This window comes from Myripristis murdjan, chromosome 22, assembly GCF_902150065.1.
Source record: "Myripristis murdjan chromosome 22, fMyrMur1.1, whole genome shotgun sequence".
Classification (NCBI taxonomy): Eukaryota; Metazoa; Chordata; class Actinopteri; order Holocentriformes; family Holocentridae; genus Myripristis; species Myripristis murdjan.
Genome location: NC_044001.1, coordinates 20,522,831 through 20,545,747, shown reverse-complemented (window position 1 = coordinate 20,545,747; position 22,917 = coordinate 20,522,831). Strand labels below are relative to the sequence as shown.

Below are 22,917 nucleotides of genomic sequence, written 5' to 3'. Positions count from 1 at the left end.
AACCTCAATTAAATTTTATCTTAGAAATGCAGATTAATAGTATTTCGTTTGCATAGAAATACAATATCTCTACAAGCTAAATTGAAGCGGTGGCAAAATCATGATGCCTTCAAGTGCTGTCGTAATTATGTAAATCAGGAACAGACACGTAAATTCCAGTGGCACTTAGAGAGTGAGCCCTGTCGACACTTAATTAGAAAAGAACGGTGGTGTGAAGTTTGGTTTCTAGAAAAAAAAAAAGCCAGTATGGTCTTTGATTTTTTAAACCATGCAGCTCTGTGATAGCTGACCTCTGAAATTAAAGTCACAAAAAATGAAAGAGTCTACGCCAAAAGTTGTCCTCTTATTTACGAGGAGCACGTGAAGGCAGCATTAAGTTCCTTGCAGCAGAGAGCGACAGTCAGCGGGCATCCTCCTCCCTACGAGACTCCTCTCAAACCCTGCCCACATTTTTCGTATGTTTGCTCTGCAGATGACATCACGGCTTTAAATATTCCCGTTGCTTTTTCCCTCCCGTCCTCATCACAACTCAGCAGCAAATAAGAGCCTCACGGTTCAACAATGGTTTTGTAGCTTGTACGAAAACGAGCAAAACGTCCGTGGATTGAACCAGCTGCCGCCTTGTCCTCTTATTACATAAACTACACTTTCTGTTGCCAGCACCGCTCCTGGAAAAAAAAAAAAAACCTTATCGGGCTTCAGTGCGGAAAAGGGGGTGGTGGAGAAGAGTATCGAGCTAAGTCGGGCGTGGTAGCAAAAAATACTCATTTCTGCGAGCAAAACTTTAAAAAGTAGTATCCACAATGTCTCTGTCGGTACCGCAGAACGGAGTAAAGCCGGACAGCGAACCCGTTATCGAGCTATTTGTGAAGGTAAGACCACACTTCTTCATAGACACATGGGAGAAGTTTTTTTTTTCTTTCTTTTTATTGTTTATGAGTACTTATCACCCATCTCTGCTTATACAGAGAACTGCAAAGAGTGCTTTATGTTTCCTCGATTGAAAGAAAACTTAATTGCTTGCGTTACGCGTGAGATTTATGAAAAAAATATGGCATTTCACTCCCATGGCTCATCTCTTTGAGATCCAAGATCTAGTTTCTTGCTCCAGATTGATTTTTTTTTCTCCTCCTAGCCTCAGCTCCATAACCTCTGCCTCCATGGCCATGTGGAGCCTGCAGTGTCACAAGCAGGGCGGATGCGTTTTTTCTCAGCAGGGAGAGACAAGTCTTCCCTGCTCATTTGGTGCGATTGTGACAAAAGCTGATTAGTTACACATACCAGTTCAACATTACAGCACTTTGCTCTGTTTCTGGATGTTGAGACCCTGTTTAAAGCTTTACGGTCGGTGATAATGTAGCGGCTCCAGGTCCTGGATTCACACGGAGGGTTTCTGCCCGGTCAAAAATGGACACTAGAGCAGAGCTCAAACTGCTTATCGCAGCTCCAGTTCTGTCTCAGGATAACCTTGTCCTAACACTGTGTGTGCTCATCAAATTTGATAGTGCATCGATGTAATACATCCCTCATATTGGACGTTCACTCGTGCTTTATTTACACATTTTAAAGGAACTGTTCATTATTTTGCAGGCTGTTGTGAGGCATTTGTGGTTCGCCATTCCCGCCAAGCCGGTATTTGATATTTAATGGGGAATTATCTGTCGGTCGTTGTGTTCTTTAGTAGGCAGCAAAAATCATCGTGTTTAATTGAGATGTGGTGATGAACTGGCCATTTGGTGCTGATCTGCATGTGTATTGTATGTATGCGAACTTCCCAGTGTAACAGAGGAACTAACACCTGCCATCAAACTGGAAAAATGCATGCAGTGCAGATTCTCTCACCACAGCAGTGATGATGATGATGATGATGATGATGATGATGGAGGTAGGGACGCTGTTATTCTTCCCTCAGCCTTTTGCTTTGCAGGGCGGGAAAATGGTAGAGGGGAGAAAAGAGAGGGTGGGTGGGGGACCCCATGAAAAGGGGGAATCGGAGGGAATTATGGAGTCCTGCATTCAGTTGGGCGAGTGTTTGTATGGTGGGTGGGTGGGTGGGTGGTTGCGTGTGTGTGTGTGTGTGTGTGTGTGTGTGTGTGTGTGTGTGTGTGTGTGTGTGTGTGTGTGTGTGTGTGTGTGTGTGTGTGTGTGGTGGCAGTGGGGGTGGTTGTCACTAACCGGCACTGTGCAACTTAAACAGTGATGGTGCAACACATGCAGGTTTGCAAAAATGGTTGTAAATGGTGATCATGAGCATACATGGGAAATGCACACTCCACCGTTATGTATAGTAGTTCTGCAGATCCGTGTCATATTTAGAAAAAAATAAGTTTCATCATGCATCCTTGTTTACCAACCCGTTTTGCCATGGAGTTTCTCATATTGTCAAAATGGAGATGATGAAAGACTAGTGCAAAGCCTGTAATTTGTTAATTTGGTTTGTAATTTGGTTTGTCTTTTTTTTTATGTGTGCTTTAACTTCGTAATCAGTCTCTTCCAGCTAATTTATGTGTGCTCACTCTTTTTTTTATGGGTCCTATTGACACTATAAAGATAATCTTTTGTTGGGGATGAGAGTGAAGCAATGATGAGGCTGGATAGCAGGCCTCTAGCCAATGGCTCCTTCACCTCTTAGAGGAAGAGCAGATTAGGGAGAAGTGGCCAGTGCCATTTCTCTGACTCTTACTGCCTCTGGGAGAGGTTACATCATCCCCAGGCCTGGAGGCTTTACACATGTGGCCTAGTCTTTTCCTCCAGCCCCTCCCTCCTTGGCCTACGCAGCATGTTGTGAACAGAAGTTTGTCCCATTATGTGTGTCTCTCTGTCAGTGTGTGTGAGATGACCTGTCCTCCCTATCTCCCTTGTGTGGCTAGGCTATGTTTTGTGTACAAGTGGCTGACATGTCCACATCCATTATTGATGTCCCAGGTTGCTTGTCATTGTTCTCACTGTGCTGCGTTAAACATGGCCATGAGAGACAATGGCTGGCGTACAGGTTGCCATAGGCACACTGCTGCTAGCATGGCCTCTGGGAACAGCTGATAACACGCTGTGTGTGCTCTCAACATAGAGCGGTGTCAGATACGTCGGAGCAATGCCACATATTGCGGCTGCGTCAGTGTAACTCTAAAGCCTGAGTTGCCACTATGTCTGCATGGATTGAGGAGCCACCAGGAGGCTGTTGACCCACTAAAAGTGGCTGACTGTCCTAGATTATAGAGGTATTTAGATGTCACCTCCAGGGTTAAATCCACCTGCACTGTTTATAGCAACAGTTGCCACATTGCTATGGGAACACTTGAGATTGCTCTCATCTTTGAGGCTGTGCCAGGTCATTGTTAGAGTGTTTATTACCCGTAGTTGAAAATAAGCCTGATATGCCTTTCTGGGATTCAAAAATTGACCTTTGACCTGCATGACAGCACAGCAGATTAGATATTTTTCTTGACACATGAACGCTAGTCTGGTTCTGGTTCATTTCAAAGCACCCACCCTTGTTAGTCCCAGCTGGCTCCTCGTCGCATCACATGGCAACTTAAGTGGTACTTTGGAACCCCAAATGTTATGTATTTATGTGCTGAGGTAAATGGAAGGCATATTTTTTGCATTATGAAGCCAAAAGACATGAAAAAGTAAAACGGTGTATGACTAAGTGGAATGAATGTTTTTTTTTTGTTTGTTTGTTTGTGTGTTTGTTTTGTTTTTTTGAGATCTTGTAAAGTTTCCGCTGCATGGTGAGCGAGCTGAGTGGGTGAGCTCATGGTGATAGTCCCAGCCACTATTGCTAGTAAGTTCACTGGGTTGATTACAGCCTCTGCTCTTTAAAGTGAGATCCATCTATCCATCTCTCTCTCTCTGTTATTGATTTCAGTGCTCCCTGATTGAATCAGGCTGAGTGGTTGTGCCGAAGGCTGTGCGGATTCCACGAATCTGGCTGGTCTGGCTTTAGCTTTCTAACAAGGTGATGGAGCTGCACTGCTGTAGATGCTGTTGCCTTGGGATGACTAAATAGTTCAGGTTAAATGTATGCTCATTTTAGAAGGCGGCATCTTTTATCAACTGCACTGACAATGGGAATACCGTTATCTATCAATGCCATTTTTTTTCTTTTAGATTTTCTTATTCATTCCTCATATCTTGAATTACATATTCAGGTCCCCATGGCTCCATTGTCACATCTTAAAAAATCTGCCCCTGATTAATTCAGGCCTGACAGGAGGAATAAATCCCCAACAGAATGTGACTAACTGTATGAAGGTGGACAGAATTTAGATCAGTCTAGAGAAAAGGACACGCTTTATCTCTCTTTTTCTGCAAGTAACTCTTGGTTGCAAGTGTGCCAAGGTCACGTTATTCAGCTCTAAAAGCCGCTGCCTTCGCTGCCTCCCTGTCAGCGGTGAGAGAGCAGAGCCAGTAAACATGTTAGAGAGCTGCTCTTAGGTCTGGCTGGCATGAGGGCCTGTGTGTTTGTGTACTTCCTTCAGGACAATGCGATGGAAACCATGGCGATGGAAAGCTGCAACATACCAGTGAGACGTCTCAACAAAGCAGTGCGCCTGCAGGAGTGACCTAGGTTTGCATCTTGAAGGTCACAGACTTCCTATTCACTCGTAGAAGGAAAGGAGTCATTAAGCCTAGTCATAATCTGGACTATGACAAGTGAGAATTTAGTTTTTTCTTGAAAGCAGACAAGTACTCATGCATGCATCACATCCTTAATTCTTAATCTTAGTAGATGTGTTGACACTTATTGTTACTTTTTGCTTCCCCTAAGTCTATATTAGGCCTTGGGAGTCTGGAAGAGCTGTCCTTGACACATACAGAGCTGTCGGTGACATGTGACAGTCAGACTTAGGTCCTGTGATGTACAACGGTCTGTCTTTGTAATCATTTAACTTCTGCCTGTGCAGTTCTGTAAAATTACATACAGGGCTCAAGTTTGACCTCTTGCACTGTTGAACTGATTTAATTTTTTTTTTTTTTTTAAACCAGTTCACAGTAAACCCTAGGGTAACCTTTTGATAATAATAATTACACAATACCAAGCTTCGCTGTTAACTTATTTCTTAAACAGTCATGGGTGAGCTCTCTAGCCGACCCGCCAGAATTTGCCTCTTGTTTGCATGTTGGCTTACATCTTTGAATAAAACATGTTTCCCCCTTGGGTGACATTCTAGGCAATTGAATGCAGCTTGTTTCTTTTTTTTTCATTGCATTTTTTTTTTTTTTTTTATAGGAAAATCAATATTGCAGTTTATTTTTTCCCAGGCACTAGGCTATAGCATGCTGCAGTCAGCATTGTGTGCTAGGGGACAAAGATTAATGGCTTGTTACTGTTGTAGAGTGCTGTGCTGTAGCTGCGGGCTGTTGTTCTGTGCTGTTGATTTGCCTTTGCAGCACCTTGCCTGTCACTACTTCTTCATTATAATTGGCCGCTGGACTGGGCCCCTGGACGCTGGCCCAAGTCATCTGGCAGTGTCTCGCCACAGCAAACGCGGAGAATTTCTCGTAAAAGTAAACATTTGCATATTGAGAAGTCATTTTAACATTCACGTCAGAAGATTGCAGTCTTGACCACTGCAGCACAACAGACCACAATGCCCACTTTTGTTTGTGCAAATGTAGGTTATTGTTTTAGCTCTGTAATAAAATCAAATATTATGCCTACGTGCTGCTACCACCCTATTTGGAGGAAAAGCTGGGTACAACCTGTTAGGAGGAGGAAGAGCTTGTCTGACTGCTAATGAGGCATTTCTCCTACGCGCTCAATGACAGGAAATGAGAGCAGTTTAGAACAACATGGATCAAGATGGGTAGGGTAGGCGCTGAGACTTGGGGAGGTGTACTACATCAGCGAATGGCATGTTTTGCTCTGTAACTAATTTGGCCTTTTAAAGAACGCACTCTACAGAAACCACCAGATCAGGATACAGCAGAAAAACGAGCCACTTACTTCTACCGTTGTGTTACATCATCTTCACTGGGAGAAGGTGTGTGTGTATGTGTGTGTGTGACCGCAGGAATAAGGGAAATCTACGCTGCTGGACACATGTAACCCAATCAACCACAACGCCGCTTGCTCTGCTTATGTTTCACGTGCTGCGCTCGTCGAAGAGGCAACATAGGGAAACAGAGAGCCTGCTAACGTATATATAACCCAGAGTGTACTACCTGATCATGGAGGATAGGATGGCACGGCCTACGTGACCCATCATGACCTCATCAAACACTCAGCATGCAGTGATCCAGCTATCCATGCAGGCTCTCTGTCATTTTAAAGCCTTGCAGTAGACGTAGGGTTTGTATGATGTTGGGTGAGTCACACTCCTCAGAGCTGCCCAATATGGCTAAACTGCTGATAGTATCATAATCTGATTATGGGATAAATTGATCTTAATCTCGACCTGAGGAAGAATTATTCCTCTGCATTTGTTGCCTCTTGAATCTTCATATCTTCACTGTTTATCTTCAGTCGACCCTTGGTGCCCTGTGAGTTTTCTTTTGTTATAAACTGGGGAAATCATGATAAACAATTGTACGCAATTGATCACACAACCCTGACTCAGACTATATTTGGTGGCGTGTGCATGAGCTGTTCCTCAAGTGTTTTGCATGTCTGCTTTTTATGCTGCGTAAAGCGAGGCCCATTTGCATGCACCACACCGAGTCCCAGACTGACACCGAAAGGCAACGCAGCCGCAGGTCAAAGGGGACATGTGTGTGGCACGCATGGTGGCCAGTGTCCAGAGGGACAAACTGTCTGCTCCGAGCGAACAATGAGAGCAGCGTTTGCGTGGCCACAGTGTAGGCTTTGCTGCCATGTGGATCTGGCAAGTGTGGTCATAGCATGCTGGCGCTGTGCTGGTGCCAGTGGCTGGTTCACGGCTGTCTAGACAGCAGATTTCTACTAAAAGGATCACTCAAGGGTTCAGTTCAGTTCAAATCAAACTTTCCACTGTCCTGTAAAGAGAAATTTGGTTTAAGGTGCTTTTTTTTTTTCCTCAAGGAGATTTCAAGAGAAGTTGTTAAGCTGGGAGTAATTAGGGGTAGGAATCACTGGATAACTGGCGATATTACTATCACAATATTTTACCCACGACAGTGATGGTATCACGATACCCACAATTTTGCAATATGCGATAGGCTGTATTGTAAGATCATCAGCTATCATACATCACAATATCTGTTACTGAAGAAGGAAAAAATACTTAAAGAAAAAGATGAAATAATTTTCAATCAGGCTAAATAGGAATCCAGGGTTGTAATTGATCGTGGTGCACCGCCACGGCAAAGTAAAAGCCGCCACGCCTTCGGAATGATGATTTATTTATTTTTTTATTTTTTTTTCAGATGTTAAAACAATTTAAAGTATATTGTATGAATGGATATATACACACATATATATAGCCTATATTTGCGCACATATACTTACTATAATCAGAGTTTGAAATGAAAATTTAAATATCATGAAATGTTACACTACACTCCAATTAACACCGGAGTCATCACCCGCCTGTTTGATTCTGCTGCTGCGCACTCACAGAGGGAGAGAAAAGGGCAAGAGAAAGGTACCTAGGCAAGATTAAATTTAATCTTTTTTTTTGTTCAAGCCTGTGAAAACGACCCTAATGTTATCGTTAATGTTAACATTGTAGGGCCCTATAATTTCTGCGATCACAGAATCGCGGAATTAGCCAAATAAAATGTAATCTATTTTTAACACGGAATATCGCGGAATTTGACATAATTTGAACGAAATGCTGTTTTTGTAAAAAAAAAAAAAAAAAAAAAAAGTTTCAAAAAATCCTGGAGGAAACCCTGCCGGAATCAATCGTGTTTTAATCTGCACAGTGACTGCAGCATGAACATGACAGAACAGGTCCAGTTAAAACGCCTAAAGGCAGGGAACAAATATACTTCATAGGAACTAAAATGTGCATCTGTGGAAATTAAGTTGAAAAGTCAAATATCGGTACTTGGCACAAGTATATCAATCCACTATAATGCTATACTTTCTCTTGTGATATATTATCGATTTATGTTCAATTTTTTTTTTTTTTTTTTTTTTTTTTTAAGTGTGCCTGAAGAAAAACAGGGATGGCGGTTGAAAATAGGTGTGGGTGTGTGCTGCTTGTGTGCGTGCAGTCGTGAAAATGCGTCTGCCCTAGTCATCACTGTGTGAATGTGTAAGGGGGTGTAGCGCCGGTGCAGACCTCAGCGTGCGGCTTGTTGTTTGTCTTGGAACACTTGAAACAACAGTCGGGGCGAGGGCAGCTGTTGGCTTGTGCTTATCTTTCGCAAGACTGTTTCTGTTTCCATCATCCGCGCTGCATCTGTATCGCTCATCACCAACGATGTCTGTGGAAAGTGACACTCACTGTCTGTTGTATCTCCTCCACACTGAGGCTGAATTCCTTGGTTCTAACATTATTGACCTAGGTTACATCATTGCTGTAGCATGTTTATCCAGTAACCCTCTATAGTGTTTGGTCTCCAAGTTTCCACAGTAGCCGGCAGTTCTTAGACAGAGCTCAAGTGCTCCAGCACAGTGGGCCTGTGTGTGTGTGTGTGTGTGTGTGTGTGTGTGTGTGTGTCTGGAAGGCTTGAGGTTTCCACTGAGTGATGTCAGCCTGAGTCAGGGCCACACCAAGGATGTGATGCGTTTCCATGTTCCAGCAAGTTCTGACTCGTCCACACACTCATCTTTGTGACTGTGGTCAAAGTAACGGACTCGGCCCTCATCACCCACCCAGCTAGTCCAGTCCAAGTCTCTCAGTCTTAGCTCTCAAGCCCAGCGGCACGCAGCACAGCCTGTAGGTTTTTTTGAGAATTATGCAGGGGACTTTTGCTGATAATGGACTTAAAATAAAAGCCAGACACCAGCCAGCCACCCGGTGTTACCTTTTTTAAGATGTGATTTTACTGAGCAGCGTCGGTGGCAGTGTGAAAAACATGTCATGAAATGGGCCTCACTGTGCCTTTTTAATTAGCTGCCAACCCATCTAAAAGGGTTTCATTAGTCTGGAGACTTTTTTTAATGTCCCATGATGGTTTAAGTGCTGTTTCAGGCGTTTCTCCACCATGACAAGGAAAGAATTCTAAAGGGAACAATGAAGACAATGAAGAATCTGTGGGGTTTATTTGGCGTGAAAATGGTACAAAAAATTTCTGGCGCAGAATACTTGGCTTTTTGGCAGAGTCAGTCCAAGTGAAAAAGTGAATTTCTCCGTGTGGATCATTAAGTTGTTTTACTAGTCCTGTTATTCCACTCAGCCGAACGCAGCCCAGCGCAGGCATCTAGCTTGCTCCGTCCAAAAACCGCCAGGTGTGGGTCTAACAGCTCAGTCTGGGTGCAGCGCCTGCCCAGTCTGCACACTCGCGCCGGCCAACAGGGAGAGGCGTTACCATGACGTTTCCCTTCCCGGAGGACATTCCTGCTGTGTCGTGGAGCAGGAGGAAGAAAGCAGTGGTGCTTGTTAGATCGTCGGTTCCTTATTCGGTCAAAGTGTGGCCTGAACTCGCTGAGCAGCCCACCCAATTTAGAATATGAAGTGTGCTGGGGAGGGGAAGGCATGTTTCTAAAATTAGGCCCAGAGCAGAGCCTGGGAGGACTGTGGCCAGCCCAAACAGTATTCATTGTCCTCGCTACTGTAACTCTGGTTTCTGATCGCCATTCTAGTAAAGTGGTCTGTTTTAGATTTCATCATGTGGGCCATCAAATTGTAAAGCCATTAGCTTGGTAGCACAAGGAGCTGTGCTTAGAGATAAAGTGAGAGTAGTAAAAGAGAGGAGGTCCGGTTGGATAACTCTTGAATTTTATGTGCCCACGTGGTCGTAAAATGTTACAGCACTTGTGAAGATGACACATAGCCACATAGCCGCTTGCAAGTACATGGCAATATCACCTTCAAGACAACTGGTTATGGCCTAGCAATGTCCTCATCCCTGCTAAAGATGTGTTAGGTAAGTCATGACGTCATGGCACATGGACGGAGTCAGGGAATGACCTCACCGTGTCTGTGTGTGTGTAAGTGAGATTCACTGTTTGCCTCAAAACGCTGAATGTCTCTTTGACCGACTGAGCTGCCATTGTCCTTGTGTGGGACCATGCTGTCCTGGACACCGACTCCTAGATAACATCCCCTGACTTCAGCATGACTCACACTCTCCGCCATGCAGCTGTGTGTGTGTGTGTGTGTGTGTGTGTATGTGTGTGCGGCTGGCATGAAATACGCACACATCTATTGAGTCAGTCCATCCACCGAGCCTAAATAAAGCTTACAAGTTTGTTCGCAATAGTCAGCTGTTGCCTCATGCGTGTCTTGCCATTATAGCTATTTCACATCACAGTGCAATCTCTGTGGAAGCTGGTTCAACCTCCTGCAAGATCCGAGTAATTTAACAGAGAGGGCAGTGCTGAGTGTTCCCGAGAGTGTGGCTTCCATGTGAAATACGTTAAGTTATATAGTGCAACTGCTGAACTTTGGGTTTATTTCTTGGAAAATGTGCATAAACATCTTGCTTAACTGATGTTCCTTGCCATATAAGGGGCTGCCCTGAAATAATTTCTTACCTCACTTCTGTGTTTTATTGGGATGCCCCCCCCTCCCTCTCAGAAAAACCCCTCCCTGACTGTGCCTACAACGCTGCACAAACAAAAAGAGCTCTGTGTTCTTCCTGTGTGGAGGGCTCTCCAGAAGCGGCACTTTCTGAATGTGGTACTGTAGTAATAATGGCACAGTGGAAGGCATGAGGTGGGACACAGGACAGTGAGGGACTTAGTAAGTTAAAGGTGTACTCCAACCATTTTGGGTAAAATCACCTTTTTCTGATTTACCCAGACTGAGACAAGATGTTCCATACCGTTTTCTCCTTCTCCTCCTTCTGGACATACAGAGGTAAAAATGCTATCAAACATTTTATCTCAGTCTGGGAAAAGGTATTTTGCCAAAAAAATATTGGGGTATTCCTATAAAGAATTACCAAGATAGTGTGTGTGCAAATGCCCAACACTCTGCAAGTGGCAGATCACTTGTACAGCAAAATATTCTTTAGGAAAATCGGCCGGTTCAAGGGAAGTTCATATTCAACCTGCTGAGTCCATATGGCAGAACGTGGGATGCGGTTCAGATGTCACAGACAGCGGAAATGCAGCTCCACAAGCATCATCACTTAAACTAAACAAAGCCCCCCTCTTGGCGGGAGGAACAGGACATTTCTGGAATAGTTTTCTCCCCTCCTCCCCAAATGCCCTCCTTTTCTCCTCCTTCCCCCTCTAGCTGCACTGAGGGGCCCAGGATGAGGGGAGAGGAGGGAGACGAGAGGGAGAGGTGTCGAGCAGCACTCTGCCTCTGGAACCAGCTAATAATCCTGATGCAGGGTGTGGCTTTTTCCTCTGCTTTCTCTCTCTTTTTTTTTATGTCCCTCACATTCAGTTTTTTCTTGCCCCCACACTTTAAGCCCATGTTTTTTTACTGTTGGTTCTGTACCATGTCTGCCACCACTACCTATAATCTCCTATTTCCTGCTGTCTTCCTATCATTTTCTCATCTCTCTCGCCCTCTTTCTCTGTGGGTCTTGGATGTGAAGCAGCAGCTGAGTTCAGGGCTTGGCTCTGCCTCGCTCTCTCCCTCCCTCTGCAGCAGATCCTTGCTATCAGTGTCTTTGGCAGAGGGCTGCGGTCTGCTCCGCTGCAGACTCCAGAGGGTAGGAGCGCTGCCACAGCTCTGAGGACAGACTGGGAGAAAAAGAAAGAAAGAATGAATGTCTTTCTCAGCTGCTGTGGCCTTCTTTTTGACCGCTCGCGGCCCAGAACTCAGATGAGCTCAGCTTAGAAGCTGCTCACCGAGTTGAAATATAATAAACATCACAGTTCCCCTTTGATTTACAAATGACATTGTGTCATGCGGTTAGCATTTTTCTCCTTACAAAGAGAGGTTGCTACAGATGGTAATCCCCTCCACTCTCTGCGCTCCGCTCTCCATGTCATATGTGTCTGGCCATTGCCATGGGAACAGTTGCCCTGCTGCATTGCCACTCTTGGTCCATAACTAACATGAATGGATCTCTGTAGGTGTGGCGCTGTGGTGAAAATGGAGTAATCATCCCACTTATGTCTTTTCGATCCCCTAAGGATCAGCTAATGCTAGCTCATCGCTGCTGTGAGCCCTGACGTCCTGATGATTTCATGGCCAAGCCTTTCTCCTGACGCAGGAATTGAATCATATAAGGTGAAAAGGGGGCATTCATTTGTTGAACAAAGGTAGTGATCTAATCCAAGCTTTTCAGATATTGAATTCAGAGGGGGGAGGAGGGAGAGGACAGCCACAGTACAATGAGAGCTAGCAGGCAGATCAAACAGAGCCATCCCACTGGGTGTCACACAGAGGACAACAGCGGCAAGCCTGTCCTCACCAGCAGGGAGCTGCTGGAGACACTGAACATTTGGAAACAGACTCCTCTATTGAGGGCATCTCAGACCATGTGTCTCTGTCTCGTGATACTGAAAGAATATTCTTGTAAAATAGGTGCAGGGTCACACTGATTTTAGTCCTGTGTTACATTTATCCAGGGAGCAGTGGTGGACTAAGTATGCAACCCTGTTCCTTGACTCAAAATCTAGATACTTCTTGTCAAACTGCAATACAAGTGAAAGTTGCTCAGTCAAATTTTAGTTAAAGTATTCATTTAAAGTAGTGGAGTTTTTAGAAGTACTTCATTATTCCAAGGTGCATTTTCTTTGTAATATCAACACATTGCTGTGTTTTTTCGCAGTGCATTCACAGAACCTGGCAACTGATGTGTGTTTTGGAAGCGAATGCCTTGCCTTGCGCTTGTTTCACAGAGCTGGGTGACGTATTTCTGCTTGTACATCAAACTCCATTAAGAGTGGCTCCTGTGATTGGCTTTTCTCCTGTGAGGAACACAGCACGAGGCCAACCACAAGGAAAACTGAACAGCTGACTTCAAAGCTCTGCTTAAAAGTAACGACTAATGAAGGAAGCACTCAACATTGCTAGAACTATGATATGAGCTGCTTCTGTTTTTGGTTTGATTTGTTTTGCTTTGTCTGTCTTTTGGAGTCGTTTTGCTCACTATGTAATTGAACACACTGAAATATCCTATTTGTAAAATATAATGAAATTTAGAGAATGATCTCTGGTGATGGGTTGGGTTGGGTTAAAAAGCAAAAACATGAAAAGTTGTGTGAAAGTGCAGGTATTTTTTTCTGTCTGTGATAATCATGGATACTTTGTTATAACTGTAATAATTGTTGTGGCCCAACCTTAGTTAGATTTTTATTATTTTGTTGTTGAGCAAATGTCCCTGCTATTGACTGTATAGAGGCTGCTTTCTAATTTACACCTGCTTTCTATGTTGAATTTAAAAAAAAAAAAAAAACGACTAATAACCTCTGTAGAAATGTAGTGGAGTCAGAAGTCCTAAGTTTCCAAAAAAAAATAAATAAATAAATAAAATAAAATAAAATAAAACTACTCAATTAAATGTACTTCCTTCCTGTCCACCACATCCAGTGACTAAGTTGTATTTGGAAAACTGATGAGCGTTGTGATCATGTAGATTTCCATGCTAAACTCTTGGCAGTCAGCATAGGTTTATCCGTGCTGATTGCCATTAGCATGTGTTTCCCATTACAATATGCAACACATGCAAGCTTACTTTGCATATCACCTCTGCAGTGGCCAAGAAAAAGTGTGAAAAGAGGGACCGAGACACTGCAACGAATCAGGAAACTGACAGGAGAGACGGACAAAAAGAAAAGAGATTCAGCCATTTTACAGAGGCCTTGCTACAGTGACGGGCTCAATGAAGAGGTGCATTCCATTCCTGCGATTCTTGAATGACCTCCATGCTTGTCCTTGTGAATAGATGAATACTGGGCATTCTTTATTGGGCCGGCCTCGGGAACGGCATACCTCCACAGTGCCGGCTCCTCAACCTGCACCGCATCTACGACAGAAAACTCTGGCGAGCTGCAGTGGACGTCTAAAAGGAGTTAGAAGGCAAACGGAGTGTACATTTTGGTCACCGCAGCATGAATGACCTGGAGAGCTGGAATGTTCTTGTGGTTTCAGTCAGTGGCTCTCGGTTTGGCTCTAATTGGAGTGAGATTGGTTCTTTTTTGGAAGGGACTGGACCATGCATGATTCATCACTGAAGATTTCATTAAGATACTGCGCAAAGCTCAGTCAATCAAATAAAATGCTTTCTCTGCCGTCTGATGTAGGATCCAAGCCGTCATTTGTCTTTTTCTAGGCCCTGCACACACCCTGCACCTGCTCTGTAACTCCAACTGTTCAAACAACACTTAATGTCCTCATATTGAACTTTTGTGGATTTATGCAAATTCATAACATTTGCATATTGAATGAGTTATTTCAGATTTAAATTTGAAGAGCTCATTTGCAAAAATAGATATCTCCATTTGAATTTATTAAACCTTTTTAAACTTTTTTGAATTTTATTAAAATTTACTTTATATTTATTTCTATTTTTTATATGTTTATTTAGCCTGGCATAATGTTTATTATCCTAAATCATGCTTTGTGTGTGTGTGTGTGTGTGTGTGTACTCCAAGCAGTATCAGTGAAAAAGGTGTATTCATTTTAAGAATGGCTTGTATCTGTTTTTGCAAATGAACTCTTCATTTTTTTTTGACTGTCACCTATATTCTCCTTCATTTTTTTATGCTACAGTCATTCTATCTGTCTACCTACTTTTTTCCAGTTTCCACATGCTCAGTACAACGTGGTGATCAAACCTGCATATGCTCATAATAACAAGCTATACAGTTTATAAAAAATACAAGGAAGCCAAAGCGGTCCCATTGCAATATTGACTCTTAATGATTTTCTGTAAGTGATGTGAGCCTCTTTCCCGCCTCTGCCTTGTTTACAGTCGTACCTTCATCAACATTTACTTCAACATGCAAATGAGCTGTCGATTACATAATTCTAGAAATTATATTTGAGTTTATGAGGTGGATTACAGGCAACTGCTGCATTCAAATGCAAATATAATATATAATATTTATAGTATATAATTGATAATATATAAAATATAGAATGCAAATATATATGGTTATATGGCAGTGACCACTTGGAATGCATCTAATAGCAAATTACTGCAAAATACATCCGTGCAAAACCAGACTAATCATCTCGTCAACTGACAGCAATCACACATTTTCCTCAGTAAATGCTCCTTTTCGAAGTTTTATCATTTACACTAGTTCTTTCACGGGGTGGTCAGTTTTGTACTGCAGCCAGGCATTTGTTTGGTTTCTAAAACCCCACATTTTTAATTTAACGTTTCCTAGCCCATCCCAATGTTCCCTGTGGTCTCTTGCAGACAGACGAGCATTCTCCAGTCATTTGGAAGACATGTCCTAGCACTCGCCTGTATCCTATTCCCACCGCCACTTCTCAGTTTTTTTTTTTTTTGTTTTTTTTTCTGTACAGTTAGTCCAGCAAACAGGGAAGCAAGAAGCTGGCCCATTAATCACGTCGGAAGGTTCCTCTTACACTTAAGACGTTAGTGCTGCAGATTAATGGAGGGGAAGTGTGCTGAAGCATTTGAGACAAGAGGGTCGGCTCTCTCTCCCTCCGTCCCTCTGTGAGGCTGTAATCTGCCTGAAAGAGTCATTGTCTGAAGTGGGTGAGAGCAGTAAAATGCCCCGGGACATGAAGGTCGTGCAACAGAGATGTGATCCGTATTAAAAGTATCAGGACCTTTTTTTTTTCCCCATTTAGTGTTCAATTGCAGCATGATTGCTATCAGCGTTTTAACATTCGTTTCAGATGCTTTATGAATCGAGCTCTGTCTGCTGACTTGTATTTTTTTTTGCGCACAAGTTTCCGACCTGAGCTTTGTCTTTATGGGCCTGACCAGAGATGAAAAGACACGACAACCTTTTGTGCACGGAAGTCCGTCTGCGATAAGGCGTAGCGCCTGTATGGCATTACAGATGTTTAATCACATTTCCTCTCTCTCTCTGTCTGTGTCCTCTTGAAGGCGGGGAGTGATGGCGAGAGCATCGGGAACTGCCCCTTCTCTCAGAGGCTCTTCATGATCCTGTGGCTGAAGGGAGTGGTCTTCAACGTCACCACAGTGGACCTCAAGAGGTGAGTCAGCAGTCCATGCGAGTGGGCTTCCCTCGTTCCCTCCCCCTCAGGCCGCTTCTCGCACTCCTCGTCCTCTTCTTCCTCCTATCCTGCTTCTACCACTATAGAACCAGGATTTTTTTTTTTTAAATCCCTGTCTCTCTCCTCCTTTCATTGCCTCCCACAGCTTTTCTGGGCGTTTCCACAAAGACCTTAGCGGCCCTGCAAGCGCTTTGATCCAGCCCCACCTCTAACACGCTCACTGCCTCCCGACTGCTTATTTGGTTTTCCCATGACCCTTTCCCAGACCGGAGAAAATCAGGGAAAAATAAACACGCAGACTTTCGGAGAGGCTATTTAAGGTTCTTCCCTGTGCTCACTTCCTGCCTAGATTTTGGTAGGGAACATGTTATTTTTCACCACCAAGTTCACCATGACTCAAAAACAGGATCAAAAACAAAGATCCTCTGCAATTTTGACTCATTTTTTTTTTCTCTCTCCCCCTCCCAGATGTAGAGAACGTGCTCGCTCATGTGCACTGCCAGGCTCGCTGTGTGTTTCTGTCTGTGTGATTCATCTAAATGCTCCCTGATTGTTTTTCCGCTTGCCAAGCCAAGACAGGCAAGCGGCTGATTATTTTCAGACGTGGTCAGATGGACTCCTTTCCATGGGCCTTTTTCATCATGTGTGTTTGACTCAGACTGGAACACTGTTAAGGATCTCAGATGGTTTGGTTCATCCACATGGAGACTGAGTTCCCTCATCAGGCATCTCTCCTCCCCTGAGACATGCCAACCGCTGCTAGCTAACAAAACACAAAGAGAGATGTGTTGGATACACACTGCACTGTTTTGTTGCAGAGCTGGAAAAAGTGTGTCTCTGCGTGTGGCTGTCCTTTTGGTATCCACGCATTTAAAGTGTTTGTGCATAGATTTGGGTTTGTTTGCATACATTTGCCCTTGCATGCTGCCGTGGAGGCCATGCAGTGCAAAGCAGAATTTGTCGACGTCCCGTAAAAGGCACTGGAGGATGTCAGCCCACTTGGCAGTGTCTGTTTACCCCTCACTCCTCAAACAAGCCTTTGTTCAGCTGGTGGGACCACTTAATGCTCTGTTTTAATTTTTTTTTTTTTTTTTTTTAAAGGGGACCACTGATACAGGCCTCACTTTTACCATCTTGTATAGCGCATGTGATCTTGAGTCAACAAAAAAGAACATGTTGCATAAGGAGGAGTGTGTTTGCCCTATCTTTTATTACAGCAATGGCATTTGAATTTCACCAGCAGTGCACGTTCTTTTACAACCTACAGAGGCACATAAATGTCACATGTCAAAGGCCTCTCCAAGGGACAAGATTTTTCTCCTCTTGTCCCCAAAATTTCCATCTTCTCTCGGCTCAGCTCAGTATTTATATTTATTTATTTATTTATTGCTATGATGAAAGCCTGTTGATCTCAAGGGAACTTTCTACCGACTACTTAGCACTGCCATGGAGTGAGGGTGCCACTTCCTGTTCCCGTGCCAAAGAGTTGAGATCATTTCCTGTTGTTTCAGCGACCTTGGACACCTTGTCCCAAAATCCACTAAACGACACAGATCATGTTTAAGAGCTTCTGTGGATGGCTCTGTGACACCGCTGTGGCTCGCTGCACCAGATCAAAGATCCATCCCAGACCGCTGGCGAGCATCAGCCTCTGAGGGGCTCACAATGCTTAAAACAGCGCTGTGTGGTTTGCTGATTTATATGTGAAGGATGGAGTGTCAAATGTAGGTGGATTTTACAACTCTGTTGTGTTCATATTAATCGTTCAACACATGCTCATTTGTTTGTGTGTGTGTGTGTGTGTGTGTGTGTGTGTATAATATGTCTGCCTTCCAGAGACATCTGGTACAGAATGTGCTGATGGAGAGCTGCAGAGCGATAGGAACACACACACACAGACGCACACATATACACACGGTGAAAGACAGTCCAACACTGGTTGTTAGAGGGGGAAGGGCTGCATGCTCTCAGAAAAGCAGGGTATGGAGCAGCAGGCTGTCGTAGTCCTCTCCTCTGACCTAGGAAAGCTCGTTTACATAACCTCTGCACTATAAGACCTGTGCTGAACCAAGACAAAGACCCCTTGTGAATCCTGTCTTCCACTTATTTTGCCTTGAGTTTTGTTTGATCTCACTCTTGGGCTGAACAAGTAATCAAAATATTATCAAAACTGTGGTGTGTCCAAATGCAGTAATCCAAATCACAGGAGCTGCAGTTGTTTTTGATAAAGGTAGAATGTATGAGACAGTGCAATATAAATGAAGTGTTGCGGTGCTACAGAGACACCCTGGCCTACAAATTGTTTTCTCCAGATGTGAGGAAACGAACCAGAGCAAAAATCACCATCATTGCCATTTTAATAGTTTATAATTGTCAAGAGCTGCCAAAATAATTGCGGAGGACAATTTTTTTCAACCAAAACATGTTTAATTTTCGAATGCATCGACTAACATGCGTTTTGAAATGGTTTTGTGAGTGTCTGTGCTTTACATCCCTGAAGCTGACCGTCTGTTTCTCTGTCGTGCAGGAAGCCAGCGGACCTCCAGAACCTGGCGCCCGGAACACACCCGCCCTTCATCACCTTCAACGGCGAGGTCAAGACCGACGTCAACAAGATCGAGGAGTTCCTTGAGGACGTCCTCTGCCCACCCAAGTGAGTGCCCCCCCCCGCCCCCGGCGGTAAGGAGCTCGCCACACCCGTGCATCTGCACTCCGAGCACACACACACACCGCTCGGCTGCTGTGAGCGCGGTGTGACCGAGCGGTGCAGCGAGGGGTGTACAGCCCTCTGCTGCATTTGTATTTAGACAGGTGTCTTAACCTCTTGGTGTTTGTGTGTGTGTGTGTGTGTGTGTGTGTGTGTGTGTGTGTGTGGTTGTGTGCAGGTTTGCTAAGCTCGGCGCCAGGCACCCTGAGTCCAACACAGCTGGTATGGACATCTTTGCCAAGTTCTCAGCCTTCATTAAGAACTCAAAACCAGACGCCAATGAAGGTAGGTTGTCTTTCCCTTTCTGTCTCTCTCTGCCTCTCTCACACACACACACACACACACACAGCAGTAGGTAGGCACGCTGGTTCAGAGCAGAGACCCAGAAGTCCTCCAATTGTGTCAGAACGGCGCAGGGAGAGTTCTCCGGTTGCTAGGCAACATTGGTAGCCCCGCTGTGATTGGAGGGCTGAGGCGGAGTGAGGCCTGACTCACAGGGAACACAGGGCTTTTGTTCTGCTGCCTCCCTCCACTCCTCAGCTCCTTCCCGACACCGGCACCCCGGCCTCTCCATCCCCGTCTCACCTGGCAGAGCGTTAAACCATCCTGAAACCGAACCAGCCCTCCCGCCGCGGATTTATCTAACCCTGACCCGGCTCGCACAAAAAAACAGCCGTATCACACAGCCTCGCTGATAAGATTGTTGGAACAGTATGAGAAATATGTTATATATGAGACAGCAGTAAATGTAGCGTATTGTCTGAGAGGTTATACATATTAACTACTTCAGATATGAGGAGTTGCATCTTAGATTAAGCTCTGTGTGTGTGTGGAATTCATGTGCCAAAAAAGATTGACAAAATGCCGAGATTTTGGGTCATAGTTTAGTCGGCTGCTTTCCACCCTGGGAAAATATTGACCCACTGTGACTTGGCTCTGAATGCCAGCAGGACTTTGTCAACAGTGTCAGGTCTGAATCTCATGTTTTGATGATAACAGCAACCAACAGCCAGTAACAGATCAAGCCTTCTTACTGTTATCCCGCTGAATGTACAATTAATAATATTTTCCAACAATAGAATTCTTTTCTATCAATTAATTTCAACTACTGCCAACATTTGTCATCTGCCTTTCTTCTAAGTAAAGTTTAAATCATTGGTGTCAAACACATTGATATGCAGAGCAGTGGTTGTCTCTTGATGAAATGCTGCCCCCGTGTGGTGGATGAGTGTATTGCTGCAGCTGTGGTTACAGGTTTCAAGTATAAAAGGTACAAAATTGCAGACCCTCCTGTTAAGTGGGGATATTTAGACTCAGCTGACCAAAAATATTTAGTATTTGATGAATCTATATTATTTTCATCATTGGCTTGACTTTTGATAAAATTCAGCAAACCGACAGTGTTATTAAACACATAAAACCTTCACACCCAGTTTCTCTATAGAAACTAGGTGTGAAGAGAAGAGGTGTCAGTGTTTTGGGTCTCCGGTGACACTTTAGTTTTGTTTGTTTGTGGGCATTCCTTAATATTTTGCGCCATTTTCTTTTGCAGCTCTGGAGCGCGGGCTGCTGAAGACGTTGCAGAAGCTGGATGAATACCTGCGCTCGCCGCTGCCCGATGAGATCGACCACAACAGCATCGAGGACGTCAAGGTCTCCAGCCGCAAGTTCCTGGACGGAGACGAGATGACCCTGGCCGACTGCAACCTGCTGCCCAAGCTGCACATAGTGAAGGTGAGAGCAGGCATTCACCAGGCGAATCACACTCATGAATGCAAATTGTATTGTTTTTTAAGGAGCCACTTACATACAGAAAGGCTGTCTTCTTAAGCTGAATTTATTTTAATCAGATTTGTCCTGATCTAATGGAAGGAAATAACAAAGTGAATCAGGACAGCAGATAAAAATATTTGATGAACATAATTTCACTTCATTTGTGCACGAAGGCAAGGGTACAATCTGGTGAGTCCGTTTCTCACGATGCCCAAACTTATCCCGCCAGGTGGTGGCCAAGAAGTACAGAGGCTTCGACATTCCCAAAGAGATGACGGCCATCTGGAAGTATCTGAACAACGCCTACATGCGCGAGGAGTTCACCAACACGTGCCCCAGCGACAAGGAGATCGAGATCGCTTACGCGGACGTAGCCAAGAGGCTGGTCAAATAAGCTGCTCCGTCCCCGACGCGACTCCCTCCGTAACACAGCCAGCCCCACTCTGAACCCAACTCCCCCACCCCACCTCCACCTCCACCCCCCCCCCCCCCCAGCCCCGGGACTTGATCCGCTCATTCACGAGAAAGAAGAAAAAAAACAAACTCTGGACTCCTTTCCTTCTCTCCTCATCTAGAGCAGCAGCACCACGATGCATGAACCCTTCGTATTCGTTTTTCATCGAGTTTTATGAAGATCTCTTTCGTTGATTCGGCAAAGATCGCCGTCGCTCCATCTTTTCCATCGTTAATTGCCTTTTTTTTTTTTTTTTTTTTTTTCCCTCCCTCCCGTTTGCTGATGAATGTTTTGAGGCGTTGTGAGACGGCGAGCCAACGGTGAAGCAGCCACATACTAAAACCCCCGCGTGTCTGTCAGTGCTTATCGGTGTCGGGAGTCTCGCTGACGCACTCCCTGATAAGTGACCTTCGAGCTGACCTTCTCTCTCCATGCGGGTGAAAGGTCACGAGCTATTGTTTGGTTTCTGTTGTGTGTTTCATGTTGAATCACTCTTTCTAGCCTTTCTCTAAAAATGAACACTGAGAATCGTTTTTCTTTCTCTCTTTCTTTCTCTCGTTTTCTCTCTTTGGCTGAAGAAGCTGTGTCAAACAGTGTTGAAAGTCTCAGTGTTTTTTTTGGCTAGAGTATTTGAATGGTTTGTTAAGTAGACGCTAGTTCAAACCAGAAAAGCTGACATATCAAGTTGAGAGATGCTTTATTTTATTGTTGATTTGCTCAAATAAATCAGAATAACTGTAACAGCTGGTAGGGCTACCTGGTATCTATGCTCTGATTTTTTTTTTTTTTTTTTTTTTTTCATTGCCTCACACAAGGCAGAAAGTGTTCTAGTTCAGCTCAGTGCGACTGTAGGAAAACACCCGTACCAGCAGCAACAGCAACATGCTTTCAACTCAGGAAAAATGCAACCTGAGATCTAAAAAAAAAATACTTTATGTAGCTTACAAGATGATTTGAGGATGTATGGCAATGTCAGCAGGCCTTTTATTCATCACCACGTTGCCATATAAATGTCCACTAAGACACTGACACACTGAGCAGTCAGCCTCCATTTACCAGAAAAGCAAGCCGACTCTTTCTTCTCTTCTGAAGCGTGAAAGGGAAGTCTTCACTTGCGTCGCTCTGGCAGTAGCGGTAGCTTGGATTACACATCACTGACCAAAAAAGGGCACATTATTCTGGTCTCACTGTGGATAGGATGACTCCTGCTATGTAAATTGGTCAAGTAAAAAAAAAAAAAAAAAAGAGACTCACACACACTCGCTGTCTTTCTCCACAGTGCATGGAAGGAAGAACAGTAATGTGCGGTCAGGCACCGGGAAAGGTGACACTAAAGATATTTATGGGAAAATGAATAGAGGAAAGTAGTGATGAAATGAATATCCATTAGAACTTCATCTTTTCTTCAGTGTGTAGGTGGATCACTAAGGTAGTGAATGTATGTCATTATACAGTAGCTCCAAAAGTGCTTTAGTGCGGATAAAGCAAAACACGTTTTTGTTTTTTCCCCCCCGTTTGCCATGTTTTTTCCAAACATTTGTTATGAAACAAATTTGACTTAAAGGAGAAAAAAAACAACAGAATTGTAAATATTTGTTTTGATTGCTCAGAATTCAATGTGTAAATTTTATACATTTGTCTGTATGGATTTTGGAGATATAGGCCGTTTCTTGCCCGCTTGGATTTTAATTCTAGAGAACATCTCCTTTTGCCTTACTTATTTTTTTTTTTTCTTATTTTTTTTTCTTGTTGCTGTTTTTTTGCAAGAAGTTTTTTTTTTTTTTTCAGAGATCACTGCATTGCTATGTGCGTGTGACATT

The 22,917-nt window shown here is 44.0% G+C and overlaps 1 protein-coding gene across 1 annotated transcript; it reads left to right on the top strand.

Moving 5' to 3' along the window:
* Positions 1 to 462: 462 nt before the first annotated feature.
* clic4 (chloride intracellular channel 4) lies at positions 463 to 22,654 on the top strand. The gene is made up of 6 exons (XM_030045226.1): positions 463 to 872; positions 16,033 to 16,142; positions 18,691 to 18,816; positions 19,049 to 19,155; positions 20,423 to 20,604; positions 20,873 to 22,654. Exons 1-6 carry the CDS (start codon positions 804 to 806, stop codon positions 21,035 to 21,037), a joined length of 759 nt encoding a protein of 252 aa, XP_029901086.1. The 5' UTR covers positions 463 to 803; the 3' UTR covers positions 21,038 to 22,654.
* The last annotated feature ends 263 nt before the right edge of the window (positions 22,655 to 22,917 follow it).